This window comes from Lonchura striata, chromosome 1 (genome assembly GCF_050655825.1).
Source record: "Lonchura striata isolate lonStrDom1 chromosome 1, ASM5065582v1, whole genome shotgun sequence".
NCBI classification, from domain to species: Eukaryota; Metazoa; Chordata; class Aves; order Passeriformes; family Estrildidae; genus Lonchura; species Lonchura striata.
The window spans coordinates 31,383,192-31,409,848 of record NC_140703.1 but is presented as its reverse complement, the minus strand read 5'-3'; the positions used below and the strand labels follow the sequence as shown (position 1 = coordinate 31,409,848).

Below are 26,657 nucleotides of genomic sequence, written 5' to 3'. Positions count from 1 at the left end.
TAGCCCCACTGGAAAGAAATGAACACACCAGAGTCCCGTTTCTGAAAGGGTTTTTTTGTCTTTTTTTTTTCCTTTTTTAAGAGCTTCATATATATATTTATATATATATATAAATTATTAGAATGTGTGTCAGGGCTTGGGAGTGCGTGGGGAACATCGTTTGGGTGGTTGTTTTTCTTTCTTTTCCATAGCTGGGTTGTTGGTTGTTTTCTCCTTTAATGGTTAAGTAAATATATATAATATATGGGGGACCAATCGAGAGATACAACTGTGAAATCAGAACACGCACGCGGGGGCAAGGGAGTCACAAGTTGCTACATAAAACTGCCACGTCTAATAGGATGTGCATGAGTTAAAGTACATCAATTAGGATGGGTGAGGGGAAAGGGGCAGCCACCATCTTTACAGACAGTCCCAGGACGCAGTGTAACCGCTGGGCCACGCCAGCTCTCCCCACGGGGCTCAGAGGGGTCACGGTGCTGATGGCAGTCTCCAAAACAGTCTGCTGGTGCTTCGCACCTCATGGCTGTGCCCGTTCCCGGCAGCTGGGGAAAGCACAGCCACCGTCCTGCAAACAGTCCTGCAGTGCTTTGCACCCCGATGGCTGGGACCGGACCCTCCGCAGGCAGGAGAGGCTGCTCAGGAAGGGACCTGGAACGCTTTGTTTGCATCTGAAGGGGTGTTGGGAGAATGGGAAGCTGCTCTGGCTAAATCTGAAAAAGTTCCACGTTGTTTTTCTGTATCGCTAAGCAGTATCTTACACCTAAAGGGGGGTGGAGTGTTGAGGAAGCATCTCGAAAAAAGGCTCTTTTGTGTTTGCGGTTATTTCTTGGCCGCACCTCCTCCTTGCAGAAGCAGAAAAGGCAGGAGCATCCTGTACATGAAGTCCTGCAATGCTCTGCACTTTTTATTTAATGCAACTGTTCCCCCAAAACAAAGGATGGAGCTCCTGCCACCCTGAATTCATGTCAGGCTTTGTCTTTCTGAGCTCTGTGCAATGCTGATTCTCTTCAGAGCTCAGCTGAAATCACGTACCAATCGCTTCAGGTCCATTAGTGGTGTTTCAGTCCCTCCCTAATTTCTCTTCTCCACTCTTCCCAGGATGCCATCCCATACTTTCTGTCATCTTCTCTAGTACTCTACTGCATGGTGGGATCAGGATGTGTCACTTTGCAGCTTCCCTTCCCCCAGGATTTGGTTGATTGATTGCTTCTCTTGAGAGAAAGACATGATGATGTCACACTGACAGTAGAAGTCCGTTTAAAGGGGTTTGTCACTTTCCTTCTTCAGGTGGCTAGGATAAAAAGAACAAGGTGATAGTGAAAGGGAAAAAGGCAATATTACACCATTCCCCTGTCTTTGTTCATCTGGACCCATACAACACTGCTGGCCTGGGAGGTTTTGTAGATCTTTAAGTAGAGATGCTATTGAAAAGGTACAACATTCCACCTCTCTCTTTCCCAGTGTGCCTTCCCATGCACACATGAATTCCTTATCTTGGCAAAACCATCAAACCCTTATAAATGTTTTGTATTTTGGCAGGGGTATCAGTTACTCATAACTGCATTAACACGTGTGAAACACAATAAAGTTATCTCCCGCCTCAGCCGGAGGAGCTGAGATCTCACAAGGAACTAGCCACTGAATAGCCACTTGCCAAGTATGATCTTCCTGGTGACCAGCCACAGCGGTGCCCCATGGCAAAGCATCCCCATTCCCGGTGTGGGCTTGGGCACAGTCACCCGCTCCATGGGCAGTGCTTCCCTGTTCCCACTGCCTGTGCCTGCCCCATGGCAGGGCTGGGCCTGGAGGTGTTCTTGTGAGGAGAGAGCAGCTCCACGCACCTGTAGTAGTCCTCCTGCGTGGGGAGCGGCACGCCGTGCAGGGGGTGGTGGGCGTGGAGCCACTGCTGCTGCTCCAGAGCCAGGCGCTGCAGCTCAGCCGACTGCGCGTGCATGGCCTGCAGCTGGTGCGCCGCCGACATGGGCGCAGAGAGGGAGCCCGGCAGGTCCCTGTAGGGTGCGGCTGCAGCCAGAGGTGACACAGAGAAGAGCCGAGTTAAAGCTCCATCCAGGACCCTGCTGCACCCCCACTCCCATCCCTGCCCACGTGCAGGACCTGCTCATCCTGACAGGGTGGGTCTGTCCTAGGCTCTGTTTAACAGACCTCAGTCTGGTCCTGTGCCGCCTCAGGATGCCCCTGCCCCTCGGAACTCTGCTGATGCCCTTTGGAGAACAGCAGTCCCTGGGAAGTTCCTTACCAAAGAGCTGGTGGCGCAGCACTTCATTCTCATGTAGAGGGTGAGGCAGGAGAGGGTTGGGGATGGTTCCAGCCGGGTATGGTATCCGGGTGAGGTGTGATCCCGAGGCGAGGGGGTCGATCAGAGGGTGAACGGAGGCTGAGGCTGGGAAGAAGAGATACCACAGATAATTGTCCCAGGCTTTGTAGCAGGTAACACAGAGACAGGCACAAGGCCTCACAGGACAGATATGGAGAGAGAGGCTTAGAGTGTGTTAAGGATGGGATGATTTCACAGCTAAACAAACAGTGTCATCTCCTTCTGAGCATTACTCTTTTTGTCTGCATCAAACTTCACGTGAACTGGTCTGGCAGAGTTCTGTCCCTGCACTCCTCAGGAAGAAATACTGCTCCTTAGAAGTTCAGCAGGGTTCTGCAAGGACCTGGTCTGCAATTAGGTCTGCACCCCATAGCATGCCCATCTGTCACCCCGACAGCCATTGACATTCATACTTGTACTGGGTGCTTTCTTTTCCAGGTCTTATCCAGGACAGATTCTCTTTCTAGTGGTTTGGACTCCCAGCCAGCCTAAGGTGCCCAGTAATGGATGGCAGGGAAAGTGCACATTCACTTGTTCCTCATTCTACCTCTGAGCAGTTGCAGCTGCTCAGAGCCAGCATCTGTGAGTGACACCAGACCGCACTGACTGCTCACAGCACCTGAGCAGGCACAATGCTTTTTTTCCTATTGCACTGTAGCTTGGGCTTTGCTTCCCAGAGATTTTCATCCCTAAACATTTTACTTTGCTTTCCTGTAAGATGTGGAAATGGAAGGAACCACCATTCAGTTCTGAAACACAGCAGCCTCCTGTTCCTCATTATTAGCCCACCTTCTTTCTCATCCCACCCCATCCTGTCCCACTGTCTGCAGCCACAGGAGCAAACCTGAGAACCAGCATTTTATTAGTCCTAAGGACACTGCTGAAACTGTTCAAGCAGGGCTCCCGCTCCCTCTGCAGACTCCCGTGTAAGGAATGCAGTTTGCAGCAGCACCACCCAGGCAGTCAGTGGGACTCCAGCACTCATACTGAGGTCCCACAGACCCAGAACAAAAGGACACAGTGCAAACCATTTTGCTGGCCACTTATCAGCAGTGCTGGCCCATCAGCTGGTGGGATGGGAGCGTGGGAAAGGAACAATGACCATGATGTTGGGCTCTTCTGGCTGAAGATCTATGGCCTCAAAGTTTAGTCTCATCAGCTTTTAGGGTTGCCCAGGGCCAGAGGGAGGGAGCACAAGGAAGGCACAGTAGGACAGAAGTCAGAGCTTTGCGCAGGGCACCGCCACCATGCAGCCCTTACCTGCGTGTATGGCATCCTGCTGGTGGAGATGAAGGTGGGAGTGGATGTGGGAATGCTGATGGTGATGAGGTGTCACATTGAGCATCTGCAGCCGGGCCAGAGGGTCATTGCTGAGAGCGGCCACCCGCTCGGCGTGCTGGCGTTCAGCCGCCAAGCGCTCGGCGTAGGACATGTCGGGACGAAGGGTCGGGCCGGCTGCCAGCGCCAGCCTCTCCCGCTCCAAGTGGCCCAGCCCTGGGTGGAAGGGAAAAGCGGGATGAAGGCCGGGGGCCGTCTGCAGACTCAGCCCGCCGTGGCGCGGGAACGGATCCATGGCAGCAGCTGGCACGGCATGGAGCTGCTCCAACTCGGCCGGTTTGACTTCAAAGCCAGGCTTGAGGCGTTCACGCAGGTCCCGGTCCCTCAGGTCTCGTTCGCGGGCCTCCCGCTCCCGCAGCTCGCGCTCCCGCGTGGCCGGATCGCTGCTGTAGATGGCTGGCACGTTGTAGCCCAGCAGGCCCGGGTCGACGGCGCCCAGGGGCACGTAGAAAGGGTGGTTGCGGTTGCTGGGGGACATGACGTGGGGCCGGGCGTACTCGCTCAGGGTGCGCAGAGCTGGCGTGTCAGGGCCCAGGTACGGGGGAACAGTCGCGACAGCACTGCCCTGCTCGAAGGAGGGGCGGTGGGGAACCGGCCCGAGGGACGAGCACTCGACCGGACGGCCCTCCTGGGCCATCTTCTGCAAAAGAGCAGAGAGACCGGCTTCAGGGTCCTGGCGGGGAGCGGCCGAGGGGGACCTTGGGCAGCCGCCCCGGCTGCGCTGTGGCAGTGGGACTCCCAGACCTACCACACTCCTCTCCAGCTCCCGCTCCTTCTCCCGCTCCCGCTCCTTCTCCCGCTCCCGTTCCCGTTCCCGCTCCTTCTCTTCACGGGCCTTCTGCTCAGCTTCTCGACGCACTTTCTCCACCAAGTCTGCTCTTTTCTTGGCCAGCTTGGAGCCATCAAGGGGCACAAAGTACAGGTCTGTGCGGGAGCAGGAGTTGAAGCCACGGTCCAGGTGTTTGTTGAATCTGGGGATGAGAGGTGAAGCCCATCAGTGCTGACAGGGCTGCTGAGCAGGGATGGGGACAGGAACAGCTACTCTGGGAAAGGTACTGTGGGAATGTGAAGAGCATCATGAAAAAGGCAAAAGAGCGTCGCTGCATCTCAGGTTTAGGGTGATTTCCCCTTCCCTGCCCCATACGCTCCTCCCCATCCTTTGTAGAAGGCAGTCTCCCCTCACCTGGCTGACTGGCTGGCATGGCTCGGCACATCCACCACCTTGGGGGGTGGCGAGGGACTGCGGGCAGGCGGCACGGGGCTCTCCGGGGGCTCGTACTCCTCCGACGGCTCCTGCTTGATCTGAGCAGCGCTGAGGGGGAGCTGGGGCGGCGGCGGGGCCGGGGCAGCCATGCTCCCTGGCAAGGGTGGCGGGGCAGAGGGGGCAGGCGAGGGGGCTTTGTAGCCCCCCGCCACAGGGGAGGAGGCCACGCGGTAGCCAGGAGGGGTGGCTGCACGGAAAGGGGCAGCCGAGGAAGTGGGGGGTGAGCCCGGCTTGTAGGGGGCCGGGGGCTGGAAGGTGGGGACAGGGGAGGCTGCCCGCTTCCCATATGGGGCCACAGCTGATGGGGGTACTGGGGGCGAGGCCGTCTTGTAGGGGGCTGCAGAGGGGGAGGCCATGGTGGCAATGACGGTGGAGAGGGTGGTGGCAGCTGAGGTGACTGGAGGGCCAGCCCCATGAGCAGGGGAAGGGGGTGGTGGTGGGGGGAAGGTGTAGGTGGCAGGACTCTGCCCCGGTGGGTGCGTGCACATGCTGGGGTAGCTTCCCTGGGAAGAGGCGGCAGAGGAGGATGAGGAAGAAGAAGAGGATGAGGACGAGGAGGAGGAGGAGGAGGAGGAGGAGGAGGAGGGGGCAGCGGCCGCAGTGGCGGAGGGAGCCTGGCTGTAGGCAGCCTGGCTGTGTGGAGGGTATAGGCGCAGCCCGTAGGTGGGATGGGAAGGGTGATGGCTGCTGGACTCCAGGCCGTGGGGGTAGCCCCCGGGGGGCTGTGGAGGGGCTGTGGCTGCTGGGGAGACGCCCCCGCTGCTCCCGTGACCGTGGTGGTGCTGCTGGGGAGGCTGCTGGTGATGGGCGGACTGGCCAGGGAAAGGGGCAGCGGGGTGGGAGCCAGCATTGCCCAGGGGGCGGCTGTAAGGGGGTGGCCCCTGGCTCCAGACGGGCTGCGAGGGCAGGGAGGGCTGGGTGTACTTGGGGGGCTGGCTGGAGACAGAGAGGCCGCTGGGCGGGGGGAAGGAGTGCCCGTAGGAAGCACTGTAGCTGGGCAGGGGCTGCCCCGGGGAGGGCTGGGGGTACTGGGCAGAGGAGCTGGAGGGCGGCAGTGGCGGTGGGGCGTAGGGGTAGCGGGAAGGGGCCAGGGCCGGTGCCTTCTCCTGCCCCATGCTGTGGGGCGAGGGCAGGTGGCCGCTCAGGGCCTGCCCCACCATCCCTGGGGAGCTGGAGGCGGCCACTGCGTTGTTGAGGGGGCGCAGGGCCGGCGGAGGAGGCAGGTTGGAGGAGACGTGGGGGAAGGAGGGGGCCGAGGCCGGGGAGGCAGCCGGGGGGTTGGCTGGGGGTGTCTTTTGAGGGGGGAGCCCTCCTCCCACAGATGCCAGTGAGATTGGGGTGGTAGGCGGTGGATTGTGCTTGGCGCTGAGGGTCTGCTCACGAGCCCCCGGTGCTGGGAGCCCCCCCACTCCACTGGCAATTTTGGCCCCAACCTGGACCACATTGGCCGTAGGATAAAGGGGAGCGTGGGAGGAAGAGGAGGAGGAAGAGGATGAGGAGGAGGAAGGGGGAGCAGACGGGGCAGCAACAGCAGAGGAAGAGGAAGAGGAGGAGGAGGAGGCAGGTGTCTGTGGGGCTTGAGCCTGGAAAATGCGGGAGGCCTGGCCCTCCAGCTGGGAATGGTAACTTCCTGCGGGGGGTCCCTGGGGGTGCGCCTCGCCCGGGAGCCCAAAGCCGGGCTCTGGTGGACGGGCCAGGCTGTCGGGAGGGGCAGCGACCGGCGGGCTCTCGGGGAAGAGCGGGGGGTGGTGGTAGGAGTGAGACGGCCCCTGGGACAGCACAGAAGAGGAGTCGGAGTCGTTCTCCACGCTCCCAGGGCTGTAGACACTGGGCGAGGTGCTCCTGTTATCCTGGTCAATGTCCCGCGGGTCGCTGCTCATCTCATCATTGAAGCTGTGGCCATCAAGGCTGTCAACATCCGATGGGGATGGAGGACAGGGCAACTCCTGAAGTAGAAGGAGGAGGAAAGGGGCATTATGAGGCCTCCCAGACCTCACATGACACACTTCAAGTTCCCAGAGAACTTGTTTTCTGACCTTTCTCTGCCAACCCCAGCACTAGAAAACCTCACAGAGGAAAGGAGACATTGTCTGGCAAGGTACACATAACACCAGTACTCCTGCCTCCTTTCCAGTGCTCTCAGGTCCTCCATGAGCATTCTGTGTTCAGGAAGGAGGCAACAATGGGGTACCTTGTGTAAGGAGGCAGTGAGGGAGGGCAGGGAGCTGTTACACACAAGGCTGAGAGGGAACAGGTACAACAGGGGTAATGGGCTGCTGGCCAGCACATGGTATCACCAGTGGCATGGAGCAGCACACACCACAGTAGTCCTAGCACAGGCCCCAGACCCAGAATTGCTCTTCTGGCCCCTGCAGAGCTCTCCCTGTTCAAGGAGACCAGCTCCCACCCAGACCCCTCTCACTGTTCCATTCCTTACTTCCATGAGTTCCCCCTGTGCTTCCCAACCCCTGCTGCCTCAGACAATGTGCATTGGTGATTAGCAGTCACCATGGGTAAGGGTAACTAACAAGCACCACTCTAATCAAGGAAGGCTAAGCTGAAAAAATGCCACTGTTGAGCTGAACAGACTGTCCATGTGGAGAAATTACACAAGTGGAACCAAGGTGGTTGAATTATAAGGACCTCTTAACATGAGCAAGCGTCCCCATGTTCACAGGCCTTTAAGGCCAGTTCCCTGTACAGGCTAACAGGAATAGAGAAGCACAAGAGCTGAGTCTTCCAACCACCCAACCACCAACTCAGCCTGGTGCTGTCAGTGTTTTGGAAAAGCCCTGCCACGGCTCTGTGTGTGCATGAGCAGGTGTTGAACGACTGTCACCTGGAACCCATCATGAGTTAAGCACCTCCCTGTCACACTGTGCTGAGAGTCTGAAGGGACTGACTCCGACCCAACCTGCGGCTGCGCATGGAGCCAGGCTCTGGCCACCAAGCTGGAAAAAGCAGGGCACATCCCCAGCATAGCAACCCCCTGAACAAAAGGCAAATGAGACAGACAGCCTCTATCTGCTCAGTCATCCCTCCTGGTGGCATTTTTGTAGATGCCATTTAGGCTGGAAGAGCTGCAGTGCAAAACCCAAGGTGTTGAGGCTCCCAAGCAGCAGGAACCTCGAGCTGAGCAGACACCAGCAGCACAGGCAGGCAACAGGAGACTCCTTTGCTCTGGACTGGGCACATGCCAGCAATCACAGCAGGCAGAGCTCACCTCAGTTTTGGTTTTTTTGGGAGCATTGGTGTCCTCCCCCTCGCTCTCTGAGATCTCTTCTGTTCGTCCCTGCTTGCTGCTCTTGGGGGTGCAGGATTCCTCCAACCGGCCTTTCTGCAAGGAGACAAGGAGAACAGAGAGCTGGAGGGTCATGGGGAAATCTTGCAACCTGACAGGTCTTCACAGGCTGCAGCAGGTGAGACACAGCCACCATGGCACGTAGGGAGCAACATGGTGAGCATGACACTAGCAGAGCAACATGGACCTTGGATATGGCAAAAACGAGCACTAAAAGGGTCTGGTGAGACTGGACACCAGTTCTCAGGAAAGGGCAAGATGGTGAGAATGAGAGCAAAGAAGGATTCTGCCCATTTCCGAAAGCTAACCCAGCATGGGGCTACTTAGCGGATCTCTTCTGGTCTGCATCCCTGGATCCTCAAATGGATCCCACCCAATCTGGGCAGTCCCTGGCCACGCCACACTTGTGTTCTAGCTGACATTACCTTTGTTGCTTGTCGGGATTTCTCAGCCTTGCCATCACTGCTGGAGGTGCTGACACCACCAGGAGAAGCTCGACCCCGTGACCTGAGCTCCTCTCGAGGCCCCGGAGTCTCTTTCTTCCGTCCACTCCGCATTGACATCTAAGAGAGGGATCACTGTGTCAGTCCTGCTTTGCATCTCCCACTGCTCCTGCTCTGTGCCCAGCCTCCCAAAGCCCCCGAACCCCTTGCACTCCACTGTGCCAAGCTCATGCCCACTAGCTTTGAGGGAAGGCTCAGTTCCAGCCCACACCTCCAGCCTGGCTCTCGTGTCCCACCCCCCTCTCCCACCCCACGTACTGAGTCCTTGTTCTGTCGTGTCTTCATTCTTTTGGGTGTGGGACCCCCATTCTCCTTGGCCCGGTTTGATGAAAACATAAATTTTTATGACTCTGCAACCCCCGTCGGCTGTTTCTGAGGAGACAGAGATGGGCAGTTCTTCTGGAAGGGGGGATCACACCAGCCACGCAGTAAGATCCCGCTGAATTCTGAAAAGCAGACAAGCAGATGAGGGAGGAGAAAGACTGAGTGAACTACAGAACATCCTTTTGTGGTTTGCTATAGAAATATGACAAAATTATCATTGTTTCCTTATTTAGAGACTCAAGTATGTTTACCAAGAATGCAATAAACTGTCCCATCAGTGTGGGAAAAGATTTGCCCACTGCCATATCTGATTTCCAATTTCTAGGAGTGATATGTGCATGATGCGAGGTATTCATTTTGAATGGCTTCAAACTGAGGGAGGGCAGATTTAAATTAGATATTAGATATTAGGAAGAAACTGGCTACTCTGAGGGGGATGAGGCACTGGAACAGGTTACCTCATGGATCCCCCAGCCCTGGCAGTGTTCAAGGCCAAGTTGGATGGGGTTTTGAATAACCTGGTCTTGTGGAAGATGTCCCTGTCCATGGCAGGGGTGTTGGCAGTAGATAATCTTTAAGGCTCTTCTTAATCCAAGCCATTCTTTGATTATTTAATTCTATCATTCAGGGCCCAATAACACTGCTTTGGAGGATGCAAGAAGGAATGGTTATCAGGATGTCATCCATCTTCTGGAATAATTTTTGTATTTTCCTTTCCTTGGGAAAAAAAAATAACTGAAAGTGTTTTAAAATGTTCCCAATTACAATTTTTCTGACTTTGTTAGTTCACCTTCGCACTTGTGGTGCAGAAAGTTACACCACCCTTACATGGCCATGTGCTGCCATTTGCTAGCCCTGTGTCATTTGTCATTCAGCAAAGAGGCCTTTGCTGAAGGGCACTGTACAGCCCTGCCCTCTCCAGAGCACATCCACATGCACCACCACATTATGCACAACATGTGACAAGTCTTGCTTGGGCTGTTCCATGCCCAAGGTACACAAATAGGTGCAAGAAAACAGATTTAGCTTTGCTTTTGCACAACGCCATCACCATCTCTGTTTAGCCTGGCGTGCTTGTCAGGGTCTCCTCCTCAACACACTGGATGTTTCTCAGTATACCACACCAAGTCATAGCCAGGGATGCAGAGTACATCCTTATGCTTTGCAGCAGCAGGATGATTTCTGAGATCCCTCCAGAACAATTTACATCTTTGTGCCATGTTCAAAAGCATTTTACTGTAGATATTTAACACCCTCTAGTATCACACAGTTCCTACTCTGGAGTATGAAAGTACCACGTTTGTGTTAGCCTGGGAACTGGAGGAAATTATTCAGGGATACTGCTCCTGAAGTTAGCTTGACTGAATCCAGCAAGCTAAAGACCTTTTGCACTGCTCTGCATTGCACACACATAACCAAAAAGACTTTATCCTCCCCAAGCCTGCCATCTGAGTTGCTATACTCAGCCTCTGGACTGGACAATCTGAAAGATAAGGGAATGTGTCCTGTGGAAGAGCCACCAGCAGAAAAAAGCCCCAACTACTGGGTTTTATTGTCTCATCTAGAAGCACACAGGAATTTTGTGAATAAGAATCCTTTGGATTTGGGGATCCTGAAGACCATCCCACACCTGGAAAAATCACCTTCCAGCCAAGCAGTGCAGGAGCAATCTGGATGACTTCCATTTCTCTGAGAAGGAAGCTGAAAGCAGGGATCAGAGCAAAAGCACCCAACAGGAGAACTCTCAGACCTCCTGTGCAGCCCTGTGTGGCCCCAGGGTCACTGCTTTCCACTGTCTTCATCTGCCTGACCATGAAAAATGACACTGGCCTGTCTCTCCTGGGGTTCCACATCTTCCCTGACCACTGCTTACAGAAACCCATCCGGAAGGTACTTAGGAAAATATGGGGATTGTTTGTTTTAATTCCATTAATATTTTATTTGACCTTCATCACGAAAGCCCCAGGGGGACTCATCCAGCATTAATTCCCACACACATCAATTCATTAACGGAGACCTCTTCTTTAATAGGAAAATAGCTGATGATGGTTTATAACTGACCTAATGGAGGCAGAGCCCACTCCCAATCCCCACCCACTGACTTGTTTTACAGGCTCATATTTCTGTCACGCTTTGGCCTTTGGTTGCTAATTCAGCCAGTTACACTGATGTTACTCTAGATAAGCATCCAGAATCAACATTTCCTATGTGAAACAAAAGATTGTAATACCTAAGGTGATCCTAATTTAACTCAACTTTGACTCGTGCCATGGTGGCAAACCTGCAAACATTAGCAGCAGCAACAGCACACTACCAATGTCACTGCTCCCTGCATTCCACAGGGATACCACCGACGCCTCCACACCAGAGAAGCCAGAGTGATAACGCAGCACACAGGTCTCACTTCAGCTTTCCAGCAACCCTGGAATGACAATTACCATCCTCTTCCCAGAGAAGTCAGTCAGGGAAATAACATGCAGCCAACCACAAACTGAAACTTCCCTTTTTGAAAGGGATACCCACTCCGTACTTATTCCAACCACTGAATATGCAGTAAGAAACAAACAATGGTATTTCAAGAGACATAATCAATCACTGACTGAGGCAGAAGTTTCTGTCACTTAGACAGTGAAGATGTAAGAGAACTGATGCACACATTATTAGTACAGTGGTATAGCAACTGTTATGGCCAGATGAGAGGATGACAAATCTGTCTTCTAATTTTAATATCTATTAAAAAAAAGCTTTCAGTGTGAGCCTTTGCAATTAGCAAGTTACACTTAACCCTTCCCATCAGTGAAGATCACTGCAAATGCCTCTAAAGGGTTCTTGGGGCTCCATGGTTTTGGTTAGGAGGTGAGACGTGACAGGCCTGCTGTGGAAGGGTTAACCTTTCCCTGGCCCTGTGAAGCCCTTTACAGGTTCAACTGAGTTATGAGGCATTGCGAATTGCTACTTTCTGTTTGCATTTCATACAACCCAGCTTGGCTTGGCTTATTGCCCAAACCCCTCCATATTCTCCTGTAAGCCCTGGTGAAGTCTCCTGTGAGCAACACACACTCAACAGGCATCCCCGACGTGGCATTCAAAATGGATCCTGCTCCTCCTCCTCCTCAGCTCCAAGTAATGCTCCTTCCCAAAGCCTGGACTGTCCTGCACCGGCAGCCAGAAGCTTATGAGGTTCAGCTCCTCTTTTGTTGAAGGACATGTTGACAGCCTGTCAACATGGAGCAATTCTCCCAGGTAAACAACTGGAAACAAGTCCATCTCAAATGAGAAGCACTCAGGTTTTACCTCTTTGAAAGCAGGCTGAATGTTTGTCCTTGGCTCAGGAGAGCATTTTTACACATTAGGCTATGGCTTTGAGGAAATAAACTTTCCTAGACGGCGACAGAAGCAGAGGAAATGGGAACCAAGTTTCTGGGGTGGTGTTTGAGGGCTTGGCCAGAAGCGCAAAGGACGAACGAGTCGCGTGCCCAAAGCACTGCAGGCGCTGGGGCTGCAGGCAGGGCTGCACCCAGCACATGTCCAGCAGCCAGGAGCCCACTTCCATTGAGTCCAGGAAGACAGGGAGATGCTGCCAGAGCCATGGAGGGTTTTGACACTTCAGCAGGTGCTCCATGGCAGAGCAAGCCCCAGGATGGGCAGCCCAAGTCCAGGGCTCCAGTCTGCTTGAGAAGGTCAAATGCCAGCTAAGGTCCAGCTAGCCCTCTCTGGGGCCAGTGCCAGCAGAAGGGAGAGATGAAGGCTCCTAGCATCAGTGTCATTTAGGAAAAAGAGCTAACATTATCCCCTTTTTGGTTTATTTGCTGTAGACAAAGCCAGCTTCCGCTAGATGCTAGTCCATGCAAGTTTGGAGTAAGGAGTCAGTGGAATGACTGCTTTAGCCTAAGTACAGCCTGAAGTGCAAACCTCTTGTCTTCTTCATTTGGGAACTGTTTAAAATACACAGTGACTACTCTTTAAGTAATTTTCTGAAATGTAGGAATCACATCCAAAATCCTACGTGAAATCCAACGTATTTGGTATGCAAAGGCAGGGATTCAGAAGTCAGATGTGAGAATTAAATTGAGTCTGGTTTTCTGCAATTCAATAGCTCTCTGTTCCCATCCTGTTTTTTCTCTTCCAATTTCTACAAAGGGATGGACTAGCACTGGAGGGAGGAACCAGGGTGGCAAAACGAACACAGCTGCTTTCTAACACATTGCAGATGCTGAAAAGTGTCCTGAAAATAAGCTGGAATGTTAACTGATAGATCCCTCTTGATGGGTAAAGACCACTAAGAAGAAGAGCAGTATGCATATATCTATGACTGCCCAATGAATGATGGTCCCAAATATTTTTAACTCCTGTCTCAATCTCCCTAATTTTGTAAAATGTAGAAGAAATTTCCAGAAATGTAATAAGTTTTAACGATTGTGTAGGATCTTGAAAACATTAAGTTTTGTCCCAAATACTGCAATCAGATAACCTGAAGTACAGCATTTCCCAATGGCTAATTACCTGATTTCCTGTTTGAACCCTGAAATTCTACTATAGGGCATGATGGAGAAAAAGAGGGAAGGAAGGCACCATGTCCAGTGTTGGACAGCAATGAAAAAACAGGTCAGGGCTCAGGTTGCATGTTGCCATCTTTTGATACATACTTGGAGCGTGACATTACTGTAAAAGGGAAAATGACTGTGAGCAAAGGTTTAAGATGCCAAAATGATTGAATACCAAGATGGCAAGAATTTGTGGCTAATATTATCTTTGGTGTGAATACTGCCATGACTGGCTAATCTTCTGTATTCAGTAAATCTTGTTAAGAATAAATATACAAAGGTATACAAATGAAAAGGAATTTTTCTGTCTCCTACAAAGTAACTACAACACTGGGTGGATGCAGGGGCTGTGAACTCAGGCTGGGAAGTGACTTAATCAAGGTCCAGGATTCCTGCAGAAATGCCTACAACACAAGTGCAAACTGTGACCACTGCTCAAGAGGTAAAAATAATATAAATCCAGTATAAAAACAGTGACAGCTGTCAACTTCTGTTATTTTCCATAAGGACACTGATTTCATATTGGCAGTGTACTGGAATTTCACTGGATTCTTCTGATTTCAAAATATGCAAAAAAGAGACTCATCTTGGGGCAACAGCTTCAATCCTTCTTATATGTACTTGTTGACAAATTCATTTGTGAGATTACCTATGTACTCCTTCTCTGCAGTAAAATAATAAATAAAAATTAAAATGCTCACACTTCAGGAAAGGGTGCCAAATAAGAATACTAAAAATAACTGTGCAGAACACTGGCAGTCTTAGGAGATAAAGCTAGTTTACATTTAATTAAGCCTATATTACTGTTTTGTTTTCTTAATTTTGCACAACCATGACGAGCAAAAATGTCATTTTGAGTATGAAAATTCTAATTCTGGAACCTCCATTCAAGTAAAAATGTATCTGAGAAAAAAAATCTGGTTAACAGAGTGAAAGAACAGAGCTAAAGCAAGGTAATAAATAATAAAAACATTCATGCATTTAACAATAGCTTAATTTACAGCATAGAAGAAGATATTAATTTTTGCAAAAGCAACCTAAAATAAAGTTTGATTCACTAAATGAAGGTTAGATGTACTAAAGAAGGTTATGTTAATCGTAAAACAATTCCTGAGGGCACAGTAAAAGGACTGTTAAGTATGTAACAGATTTACTTAAAAATCCCATAAGAATCATTCTGTCTCCCTAGAGGAGGGCTTCCAGATCTCTCAGAGATACAGGCTGGCAGAGCCCAGTGGTTGATCAGGAAAAGAAACCACACTGGGCTCTACCTTCTGCAAGTGGGACTGAGCCTACAGATGCATGATCCAGAGGAAGGACACATCACACTCCCCACACTCACTATTTTATGACGTGCAGCATCTTCCCTATTTGCAACACCTGAGCACACCTTACCTGTGGAGCTGTTAGGGGCCAAGGTTCAGCTGTAATACCTCACACCCCTCTTTTGATACATAGATGTCCCTTTGCTAAGAATCCAAAGAAAACTACTCAGAGACATCACAGGGTGGCTGCCCAGAGACTCAAAGGATGCTAGCTGGAGGGACTATCTGGGCTCTGAGCTGACCAGTGCAACTCACGAGTGATACCCTTTGGATATAAGAGGCAGATCCATGAAAATGGCATCTCGGCACCCAGCAGCCATGGAGAAAGTAAACTATATGCTAGAATTTCCTGAGGAGAACATCATTATGCCCCCACACAAACCTATGGCTTTCCCATGTTTTGAAATGTGTGTGCAATTCTGCTTCTTCCATAGGAACTAGAAGGGGCAGTGAAGAGGCACAACTGTGTGGGCCAGACATCTCTGTCCAGAGAAAAGGTTATTCAAGTGAGGATTTAACTGGGAACCATTAAGCCATATGTGAAAATTAGAGGTTAGGTAGGAAGTAATTTTTTTACTGTCTTTTCCAGTACAAATTTGATGACCATCAAACAACAACACTACAAAGAAACATGTTCAAAACCAACCAAAAAGAAAGAGTAGTTCTTGAAACAGATGGCTGCAGAATTTCCAATTAAAGGACATAATGGATGCTAGAAGGTTCTATGTTTTTGATGGGAAAAATTGAGAGTTCCATTCAAGAGCACTTTCTGAATAGCTAGAAACCATATCTGGCTATGGCAGGTCCTTCACTGAAAACAGCTGGAAGCTATAGGACTATCAAAGGAAAATGGCACAGGATTGGATTGGATTGGATTGGATTGGATTGGATTGGATTGGATTGGAGTGGTTTAGATTAGATTAGATTAGATTAGATTAGATTAGATTAGATTAGATTAGATTAGATTAGAAGATGGCATTATTAGATTAATGGTTGGACTCAGTGATCCTGGGAGTCTCTTCCTACCTAAATGATTCTATGACTTTGCAACCACTGACCCTAAGGACACCCTTTAGATTCTCTGTTTCCACGGATTCATGACTGACAGCAAAGACATCACAAGAGCCACCTGTGCCAAGGGCAAGCATGTGAACAGGATGAAGATGGACAGACACATCCAGAACAAAATAAGCTAACTAGGGACAGGGAAATGGGCAGAGGAACAGTAGTACAGCAGATATGAGTCACTGGTAAACTTTGAGTCACTCCTAGGCTTGGGATCCCACAGATTCTCCTTGGTCCACTGGCCAAGGACTGACCAAGTGGGATGATGCTGCCCTCATCCCTCATCTCTGATCCCAGAAGTCTGAAAAGACTTCTAAGAAGGCTTTTCTTGAATGAGTGAAATCCACCAGTGCACAGAGAAAGGAATATTCTTCAGGAGCAGGAAAAGAGAGGTGATTTTCACCTGACTATACATAGGATTGGTAAGGCAATTATGGGAGTAGTGCACACCATTTTTTACCTGTGTACTCCAAAAAGGATGCTGACAAACTGAGAAATGTGATTAACTCCTTCCCCTTATAACCTTAAACTGAATAAATATAGCTTGCCTGAGAAAATGTTAAATCAAGACTTGAAGATGGCCTATGAGCACTACAAAGGAAGATTTCTGACAGCTCTTTAACCCACACAACAAAGACCCCCATATCCAATGGATCTGTCTAACATCAGACAAATACAACACAGAACTAGTGCAAAATTTGAAAAGCAGGAGAAATCAATCACTTGAAAAACTTGCATAGGAATCTCATGTATCACTGAAATTTTTAAAGGGTTTTATTCTATTGTCAAATAAATGCTCTTAATATTTTCTGCAGAGACCAGCCAGTTGACGAGAACAGGTTTTTCAATACTAAACTCATTAGTAGTCATAGGATTTGGCCAAAAGGTGATGAGGTCTACCTAGCTCTGGGTGAAAATGGACTTTAAAAGCAATGTTCTAGCAATGTATGAGGAAAGCCTGATGGATAACCATGACTGGATAAACCATTCTTCATGGAGGGTGGGCCCTCTTTATGTGTCTGGCAAACTCTGAATAATTATGAGGTAAATCACTTCATCTGTTGCACTGCCTAAAAGAAAAAGCCAGCAGTATATCCAAAATACTGTGCTGTGGATACACTTTATATCCAGTACACTCTGCTATATATATCAATAAAAAATTTAATAACTATGTAACATTATATTTTATACAAGATATATTATATTATGCAAACTATCATATGTATTGTGATATACACACACATAAATATATATATATATATACACACACATATAGTAAATCCAATTCACTGTCCAAACAGAAGAAGGCTGCTCAAATGCAACCTTCACTTAAGTGATCTATAGCGCAGAGAGACCTTGGGGAAGAAACAGGCTATCACCAAGTGCATTGTACAGCAGGGAAATACAAGACTAAAATTTCCCAGCTAAACTCTCTGTGATGAAGAATGTCACCAGGGCAAGAGACATGAAGTAAGATTGAGAGCAACCAGCTCCCCTTCTTCAGCAAAGCCCAGACAGACCATCATTGGCTGAAATTGCCTGGAGAAGATATTGCAGTTAGCCTTTGGTTTGTAGGTGAAAATACTGCCACAGCAATCAATCAAACATTGATATTTTTACAGGAGAAGACAACAACAAATCAGTGTTTGCTGCCACAACACACACAGAAAACGGAAGGTTAGAAACTTCCGCAGGAGGATTATCAGAGCTGGAAGCTAGGCACTGCTTCTGAAGGGATCCATTCCTCACAAAGTTGACTTCTGTTAAACTTAAAACATGGCCAGATCCTTACCCCCAAACATTTGAAGCCCAAACAGCCAACCAGACTGGTAGGGAGGTGAAGCTCAAGCCACTTGAACTGGAAACATCCCCTTCTGTTTCATCATTTTCCATACACACCTCACTGACAACATGGGCTGTGGGCCCACGACCACCCAACACATGACTGGAAGGACAGAAAAATTCTCCAGTTCTCATCTCCACGTGACAAAGAGCAGTGACACATGCAGCTGGCCAGTGTGGCAACACAAGCCTTGGGCAGTGCTGAGCCTCAGTAGGTCAGGGAAGGCACTGAGAGGGAGCATCTCATGCTCATGTTCATGGTAGACCATCCGCTGTGACCCGACTCCAGCAGGGACCACAGGCATTAGTGATGTACCGAGGTGATCTATCATTACTGACCTACCCTAGGTGAGCTCACTTGGTTAAGAGCACGACTTTTTCAGAGATGCCCTCACTTTTGAACAGTCAGAACTTGTGCTGCCTTCTCCTTCAGCCTTTAAGAAGTTTGTAAAGCACTACTATTTTGTACTTCACTAGACGTAGTCTTCAAGAAGAACAGATGGAAGACATAAAGTGATAGATAAAGCACAAGAAATATATGTCATACTTCCAAAGCATCTCCTAATGGAGGAAGAATGAGACCAGAAAATCCAATGAAGGCAAGAAAATAGTTTATTTGTCCCAAAGAGATTGGGAGAAAGAAATGAACTGGGGAAGATTAAGTCTGACAGAAGAGAAAAGCAGGTTCTCAGAAGAAAAGGCATTATACAAGGAGGAGTAATATAAGATGGACAAACATTCAGGTAGGTATTTAAGGAAGGGCACAGCTGAACATATGCATAGACCAATTCCAGAGATTGCATTTGCAAACATATTACACCCCAGACCTTTTAAATAAATAAACCTTCCCTACACAGCTCTGTATTCCACATGGATTGGTCCTCTCAACTCCACCTCCATCCCTAAGAAAATCGCTGATGAACATGAGAGAGCTCCAGGACAAACTGGGAAGGCATACGAGGAGTGACAGGGGCTGGACTTTGGGAAGAGAAAAACCTGCCTGATGCATTTCACCCACAAATAGAATCAGGATGAAGCATTTCAGTTGGAAGGGACCTACAATGATCATCGAGTCTGACTGGACTAGATGCTCCTCCTCCTCTTGAAGAACAATACAGATCAGGCTGCTTTTAGTACAGCAATCTCACCATGCTATAGAATCATAGTTCCTTGCATGATCATTATAATTTTGGAATATATGTACACCCACAAGAAACATCATTGTCATTCTTTGTTCAGGTAAACCTAAAGGTGAGAATGCAAGAATCTTTCCGAGGTAACCAAGGGGTACAAAATCCAGGGGAGGAGGTAAATGCATATGAAGAGAGGTAAAGGCAGGTCACTGCAGCAGGTTAAACCTGTTTATCTTGTTCATTAAGATTCACTGCACATTTAATTTTCAAATGTTTGGAGCTTTTTTATAATTTCCAGCAAGAACCATGGTACTACAAGTTCATTCTTTGACTATGCTTGAAAAGCTCCATCATGAATCAAAACTGAAAAAGTCTGATTTGAAAGATCAGGTCATTCCTAAGAAGTTGGGGAAATACACAAATGATTGGTTGTGCCATCATTAATGACAGAGACAAAATAACATTAACAACTTGGCCAAGAAACAGGGCAAAAGAGAACGAAAATAATTCCAAATGAACAATTTGATCATTCACATTTACAAGTGTCCCATCCACGGGTAATGACCGTGGAGCTCCAGCCCCTTGGGAATCTGTGTAGAGCACAGCAGCGATTCACAACACCCTCGGGCTTAGAAGGTGAGGGAGTCCAGCCTTCAACTCAGACAGCTGTGGGATTCTCTAGTGGGAAGTCAAAGCTGAACTCTGCAGCTTTAGGCAGCACACACCTGAAGGGTGTGTAACCATGCTCCAGCACTCAGGTGGACACAAAATGAATGGCATTTGCAACTTCTCCTTCGCTCTCCTGCTACACCTCATAGGATAATGGCCCACTACTTTCTTCTCACTTTTTTAAGGCTGAAAAGCATAGCGGCTCCTATGCAATCCACCCAGTACAACCAGAAATAATGACAACAGATTCGAGTGCCGAGCTCGGTAAAGACATGCTGCTTCCCAAGGCACAGCCCAGCAAAAAACAGACCCTGCAGACAAAAGCCCTACAAATTCTTACAGTAGCCATCCTGGCAAATGAGGAATCGCCTGCGGAACTCAAGGCAGCCACGGCACTGAGGCAAACGCAAGGAAAGACACTGCCCATCTGGAGAGCAACTTCGGGAATATACAATAGCTACCAAGGCACAACTCCGCGGCTAGCAAAGGCAGTGTGCAAAGTAATGCCACGGTGACCAAATGGCTGCCACTTCAACAGCACGGCGGCCACTCGGCAAAATACAGCCGGCAATTCGCTGGGCAACAGCAGCCCAGCCGGCCACCGGCTCCATGGCATAGTCAAAAGGGCAATGTGGGAAACGCAGATGCCACTTCTTCAGGAATCCTGAATAACAAATGGACAACCAGCCGGACACGCCGAGGGGCCTCGGCCGGTTCAAGAGGAGCGCAGCCGCCACCTCGATGCCACCCAGCCACCCCACTACGGGGTCTCGCCAGTGCCCCGGTCCCCAAGCGGCGCCCCGGCGTGCCAGGGGAGGGGACAGGGGTGAGCGGCGGATCCCACCCGCGTCCGCTGCAGCCGCGGCGGGGGGAGCCGACACTCTTCTCGGCCCCCGATGGAAACGTTATTCCCAGCTCCTCCTGCCCGCTCCCCGGCCGCACCTGGGGAAGCGGGGACAATACGAGCCCCCTCCCGCCGAAGGCAGGCTGGGCGGGAGCCGGTCCCCTGCAGCGCCGGGCCGCGAACTCGCAACTCCCGCCCGCCGCGCCCCCCGGGCCCGCGCGCCCCTGCCCCCGCCGAACTTCCCGCCGCAGGGAAGGGGGGCTCGCGGGCGCTGACGTCACGCCGGGCGCGCGGCGGGGGGCGTCCCCGCCCCGGGACCCCCGCGGCGGGCGCGGAGCCCCGCGCGACCCCCGCCCCCCGTTCCGGAGGGAAGGCGCCGCGCCGCCGTCCAGCGCGGCCGAGCCCCGGCCGGGCAGCGCCCCCCGGCGATGCCGGAGCGCCCCCAGCCGCGGCCGGGACCCCCGCCCCGCCGAGCCCCCGTGCCCCGCGGCGCTGTCCCGGCTCCTTCCCGGCCCCTCGCCGCACCCACGCCGGGGCAGGGACCGCCGGGGACCCTTCCCCAGCGCCGCGGGGGTTAATCGCACTCTCGCCCCTCCTGCCCCCCCCAACTTTGGTGTTTCCCCCCCCCCCCCGTCCGCGCCGCCTCGCTCCCCATCCCGACAGACGGACCGGAGAGCTAAAATCAAGCCGAGAAAGAATGCAGCGAGTGGGCGACAATGACAAGCGGGGCGGGAGCGGCTGGGAGCGGGCGAGGGACTCACCGGCGGCTCCTGAGGGGAGGTCGAATGAAGGGAGGAATGGAGGCGGCGAGGAGCGGGGGGCAGGGATTTAAACGCTGCCCCCCCCTTTTTTTTTTTTTTTTTTTTTTTCCCCCTTTCCTCCCTCCTCCTTTTCCGCGCTCCCTCGTTTCCTCTCGCGGCTCCGGAATAACCGGTCGGCGGCAGGGACAGCGGCTCCGGGAGGGGGGTGCGGCGGGGAGCGGGGCCCCCCCGCCCCGCGGCTGTGTCGCCCCCTCTCCCGCCGCGCTCAGGCGCCTCCGCCTGCGCCCCGCCGCCCTCCCATCGCTCCCACCGCTGCCCGCCTTAGCCACCTCCCATTTCCGAAGGGCCCAGAACGAGCCCCCTCCCCCGCCCCTCTGCTCCGCGCTCGCCGCCGCCCCTCCCCGCGAAACACCCCACACACCCCGCACCCCCCAACCCACCCGTGGGCAGCGTGGGACGGGGGAGGAGGGGACGCGGGCGCGGGGCGAGCAACCGGCCCGGCCCCCGCCCCGGCCGCGGCCGCGCCCCGCACCGCTGGGCCCCCGGCGCCGGCACAAAGGCCGGGCAAAGTGGGGGAGAGAGAGCCCGGAGGGGCGTTTTTGGCAGGACGGGCCCAGGGCGACCGAGGGGTGCGGAGGGGTGGCGGCCGGCCGGGGCTGCGGCGGGGCCTCCCGGGGGGCGGGGGCGGCGGCCGCCCGACGGGCGCTCATGGGCGTGCGGCCGCGCGCGCATCCATCCCCCCGATCCCGCTTCCCATCCCCCGCCCGGTTGCCAGGCAACGGCACAAAGGGAGCGCGAGCCCCGTGCGGGGGCCGCTCCGCACTGCCCGCACCGGGCTGCGGTCCCCCGGCACACGCACACGGCGGCGTGCGGCCCCCCCGGCTCACACGCGCACGGCGGGATGCGGGATCCGGCTGGCGCGGGCCTCGCCCGAGCGGCGCCACATCGCCCCCCCCGCCGCCTCCCGCGGCTCACGGTGCGGGGGAGCGGCGGGGCTCAGCCGTAGAAACGCGAAACATCCCCCCACGGCTGCTTGAAACGCGGCTGCCTCCCCTCGCTGGCCAAGTTCATGGCGTCGATGGCCATTTTGGAAAAGCTGCTGTCGGAGGAATGGCTTTGGGAAGGAAGCGGGGAGCCCGCCGGCTCTGTCACCCGGCCAGCCCGCCAAGGGGCTAATCCAGCTCCAGCCGCTCGCTGCCTGCTGCGGGAGCACGGCCAGCGGAGCGCGGGGCTGGCGGCCGAGGAGATGCTACAAGTGCTGCCCTTCCTGCCCCGTTTAGCTGCAGAAGGCACGGCAACCTGGAGCTGTGTCTCACAGACATGAACACGGCTGTGTTTTTTAATAAGAGAGCCTTAGTGTGCAGATGGGCAGGTTTCACTCTGGTGGCCTTCAAGCATAATCCCAAAACATTTCCTCAGCAGGACCTCTCAGTGAGCAGGCTGGATGGCGTGCTCTCCATGGGCTTTTATTCAGCAATTCTCATTGTCCGTTACATGGCTCCGAGCACTATTTACTGAACGGCGTCCAAACTCGGCACTGAATGCAGATGTATTCCTCTCCTCGTGGGGGTTTCAGCAGTGCTATTCACCCCAATGCTTTAAAAAGCATTAAGAGCAATGTCCCTTCTAAGCTGATGGCTCCCAATGCAAGTGTTCCACACCCACTTCAGGGGTACCATGCCATTTTGGTGCCTCACTATTTATCCTGGACGCAGAGTTGCTCTCGGTGCTTCTCATTCCCAAGCCAGCCCCACTGGCGTGCAGCACCCTGTTGCACAACATCAGCATGCTTCATGTCTCTAGCTCTCATTCATTCTCACATCCACCCTTCACCCCAGTCTGCTTCTTTGTCCTGCCCCTCACAGGGACCCTCCGCCCTGCCAGCAGTAATCCTGAAGTGCTGTGGTTCCTTAGGACTCTCTGGTTCCCACATCTGGCATGGGAGACCGAAAAAGCCATAGCAAATGTTTGCAGAAATGCTCACTGGGTTTTGTGTGGTCAGTCCAAAACATTTCACCATACTGTTTTGGCAAGGTGCTGTGTGGAAGAGAACACCCTGTGGATCCCAAGCACAGGGGTAAGCGTTATCTGCTTCACAAAGTGCCTCACCAAGCTGAGCCCCAGACAAGAAGACAGAATATTATTATTGCTGTTGAGGTGGTGGCGTTTGCAGTTGTCATGGCTGCTTCAAACTGTCGCCTTTAGGATCTGACAGCCTTGCGTCCCGAGCTCATAGTGCGTGTGACCCTTAGAGGCCAAAGTGATGATTCATGAAGGACGAAGATCTTGTCAAGATCCTTGTTCTCTAGATGCTAAACAAAATACCCAGATCCCCAAGGTTTGTGGTTTGAGGAAAAACCTCTGTGGCAGCTACAGTGGTTAGTATTGCCGAGATCTTTTGGATGAGTAACGTATGACACCAAGTTTATATAACCACAGTGTCAAGCCCCAAATGGTTTTCATGTCATCATCTTCCATAACCAGGTCAGCTGCTTCAGTTCAAAAGCTTGACTTAAATATTAATTATCAATATTTTTTGTGTCATTTGTTATTTCAATAAGTGAATTGGCAGAGACTCCAATACCTTATGAAAATCATACTAGGCTTTGGTTTATTCCAAGAAGCCAGCGAAAGATGGCCAGCAGTCTTAGTTTATGAAGAGACATCAGAGGTGGTTCAAAAGAGAAGCAGAACCAGGGCAACAATTCCTTTTCCCCACTTATAAATGCTCCCAGCCAAATTGCTGCTAGGTCAAGTCACACCCTATGCTTTCAGAGTGTTAAGCATAGGTGGAAAACAGACAAGAGAATCACGAGTGCTTGTGTGTGCTCATGCAGCAAGACCAAGGTGGGCTGGCTGCAGAACGTGGGAAATAAAATTATCTCACCTTTGAAATCAACAGATTGAAGGGCTTGGGCAAACCAAGGGAATTATAGCTGTGTCTCTTCAGGATGGATATATCACCTGGGGAATCTGTGACCCAGCCAGGTCCTGGGGTGTAGCTGGTCCTCCTTTGGATTAGGGAGATAGGACACGCCACCTTGAGATCTCTCCAGCCACATCATCCCACTGCTTTCCAGTTCTACCAGGGGACAAACAGCTGCCTGCAAAAAGAGAGGCCCTGACTGGGATGTAGCCTTCTTAGGGAAATACAGCATGAGAAAGGTTCTGATAGTCCTGTGGGGGAGGGAATGAGATAAGTGAGGTGCTGGAGCTCGTGGCATACAAAGGGAGGCTGAAAGAGCTTTTTCTTTCAGCCTGGAGTAGACAAAAGTTGGGAGGTAACCAATTATTCTTTGGCTTTTTTTTTTTTTTTTTTTTTTCCTTTGGTATGGAGGGCTACAGAGAAGTGAGAGCCAAATTCTTCTGACAGATACACAATGAAATGCCTATGAAATTTGCAAGAAGGGAAATTGTGACTAGATAAAGGGAAAACCTCCTCCCTAAAGGTAGTTCAGCACTGATAGAGGTTTCAGTAGGGGCTGGGGAATCTCTTCACCTTGGGATGGTCAGAAACTGCCTGGCCAAGGCCCCAAGCAGCCTCATCTAGGTCTGGAGCTAGCCCTGCTGTTAGCAGGGGTTTGAAGTCTAGACCTCCAAATATCTCATCTCAATTTTCCTGTGAAACTCTTACTCTAAAAATACATGGAGCCCCACTTCCCTTTTGATACACAGCATATAGTGGTCTCCTTGATGGAAGGAATGAGGAAGGAAGTTATAGCTGATTCCATGCTGAGATACGCAATGCTCTAGCATGCTCATCTTTGCCTAGAGAGAGAGCTTTGTAATGTCCTCCTGCCAACCTGTCCAAGCTGTCTGTATTTAGTTTTCCACCAGCAGAGACAAATACTCTTCTTTTGATTAAGCTGCGCAGCACCTCATAGGAATTACCCAGCACCCAAATTTTTGGACTTCTTGTCAGATGTTCATCAAGACAGTGTCCCTGACAGCTTCCTATATGAAAGATACTGGTTTCTCAAGGTTGAACAACAGAACAACATCCCTCTGTTCTTGAGACAGATGAGAACATGCTAGAGAAATTCGGTAGCTCTTCATCATTAAGGCTTTTCTCTGGACTCTACAGCAAGCCCAATTCAGTGACACCTCCCCTTCCAGCTCATTTATGGGTGCACACACGTATTTAGGGAAAAAAAAAAAAGAAAAATACTGCAGGCTTTGGGGGGGCAGGGGAGGAAGAGGCAGCAGCTAATGTTAAATTATCCCTTTAACAGCTGTACATTGCTCTGCAAATGTAATTTAAACAGAGTATGATTTGAGAGGTAAAAGAAAGCAAATCCAACAAATGTTTCCATTCACAGATAGCGTCACATTGCCAGCCCATCCCCGTGCTGTTACTCATACTCCGACTGCATTCACATTACAGCACAGCAATCTGATGGAGACATCAGCTCATACAACAGGAGTCCTCAGGAGCGCGATCAGCCGAGTGCTTGGACATTCCTACCACAAAGAAGCTGTAACCAAATCTCTGCCACTGAGCCAAAAGGAAAGCAGCATATGCATCTTCGGATGCACTGAATGCGGACAAATATTTGCAGTGACCCAAGCAAACATGCCAGCATCACGTATTCCTTCTATACATTGTGCCGGCAGTGAGGAACTCTTTTGATTTAGAAAAGGCACCAAGGTGAGGTACTGCTATGGCGGGATGTGTTCCCATCCCCTCAGGGCTTTCACGCACTTTCCCTGACACAGGGACGTGGTGATGCCTCACTGGCAGCAACTCTTGCCTAACAAATTCTTCCCGCACTGTAGGGACGTGTACACCACTTCCCTGCTGTTGCAGCCTGGCTGCATTTAAATAGGCAACGCCAAATACCTTGGGCAATTAATTGCCTTCCTTGCACAAATGGAAGGGGCGGGGGGGGAGGGGGAGTGGGGGGGGACGGGGTGATGCTCTTGGGAATATGAAACGTAACAAAGTTGTTTTTTTTTTCCCCCCAAAAACTGCCCTGATTGCTAAGCAGTAGCCATACTGTTCACAAAATCCTAGTATCTAAAACAAAGGAGCAGTGAGGTGTACAGCGGGAAAAGACAGCCCACTGCCTGTATCCAAAATGCGCGTTCCTTCGGGAAAACAGCGCTGTCACGCACACAGCCGCTTTTGCGGGAGACGTGACCGCGGGGGGACCCACAGGATCCCGCGGGGCGCCGGTGCCGCCGAGGGGGGCGCGGGGGCGGGGGACGACGGGGCAGAGCCTTCCCCCGGGGCGGGGGACGACGGGGCACAGCCTTCCCCCGGGGCGGGGGACGACGGGGCAGAGCCTTCCCCCGGGGCGGGGGGCGACGGGGCACAGCCTTCCCCCGGGGCGGGGGGCGACGGGGCACAGCCTTCCCCCGGGGCGGGGGGCGACGGGGCACAGCCTTCCCCCGGGGCGGGGGGCG

The 26,657-nt window shown here is 51.8% G+C and overlaps 1 protein-coding gene across 4 annotated transcripts; it reads right to left on the bottom strand.

Moving 5' to 3' along the window:
• Positions 1–196: 196 nt before the first annotated feature.
• On the bottom strand, positions 197–21,819 carry ATN1 (atrophin 1). 4 transcript variants are annotated; one of them, XM_085573204.1, is made up of 10 exons: positions 21,692–21,819; positions 9,003–9,190; positions 8,667–8,804; positions 8,164–8,277; positions 4,860–6,886; positions 4,425–4,647; positions 3,599–4,316; positions 2,261–2,404; positions 1,845–2,025; positions 197–1,294 (listed from the first exon to the last, which is right to left on the bottom strand). In XM_085573204.1, exons 2-10 carry the CDS (start codon positions 9,078–9,080, stop codon positions 1,261–1,263), a joined length of 3,657 nt encoding a protein of 1,218 aa, XP_085429330.1. In that variant the 5' UTR covers positions 9,081–9,190; positions 21,692–21,819; the 3' UTR covers positions 197–1,260. The 4 variants fall into 4 exon arrangements, with proteins under 4 accessions (XP_085429330.1, XP_021404783.3, XP_021404785.3 ...); XM_021549108.4 differs by lacking the exon at positions 21,692–21,819 and adding an exon at positions 21,252–21,387; XM_021549110.3 differs by lacking the exon at positions 21,692–21,819 and adding an exon at positions 21,160–21,293.
• Between the last annotated feature and the right edge of the window lie 4,838 nt (positions 21,820–26,657).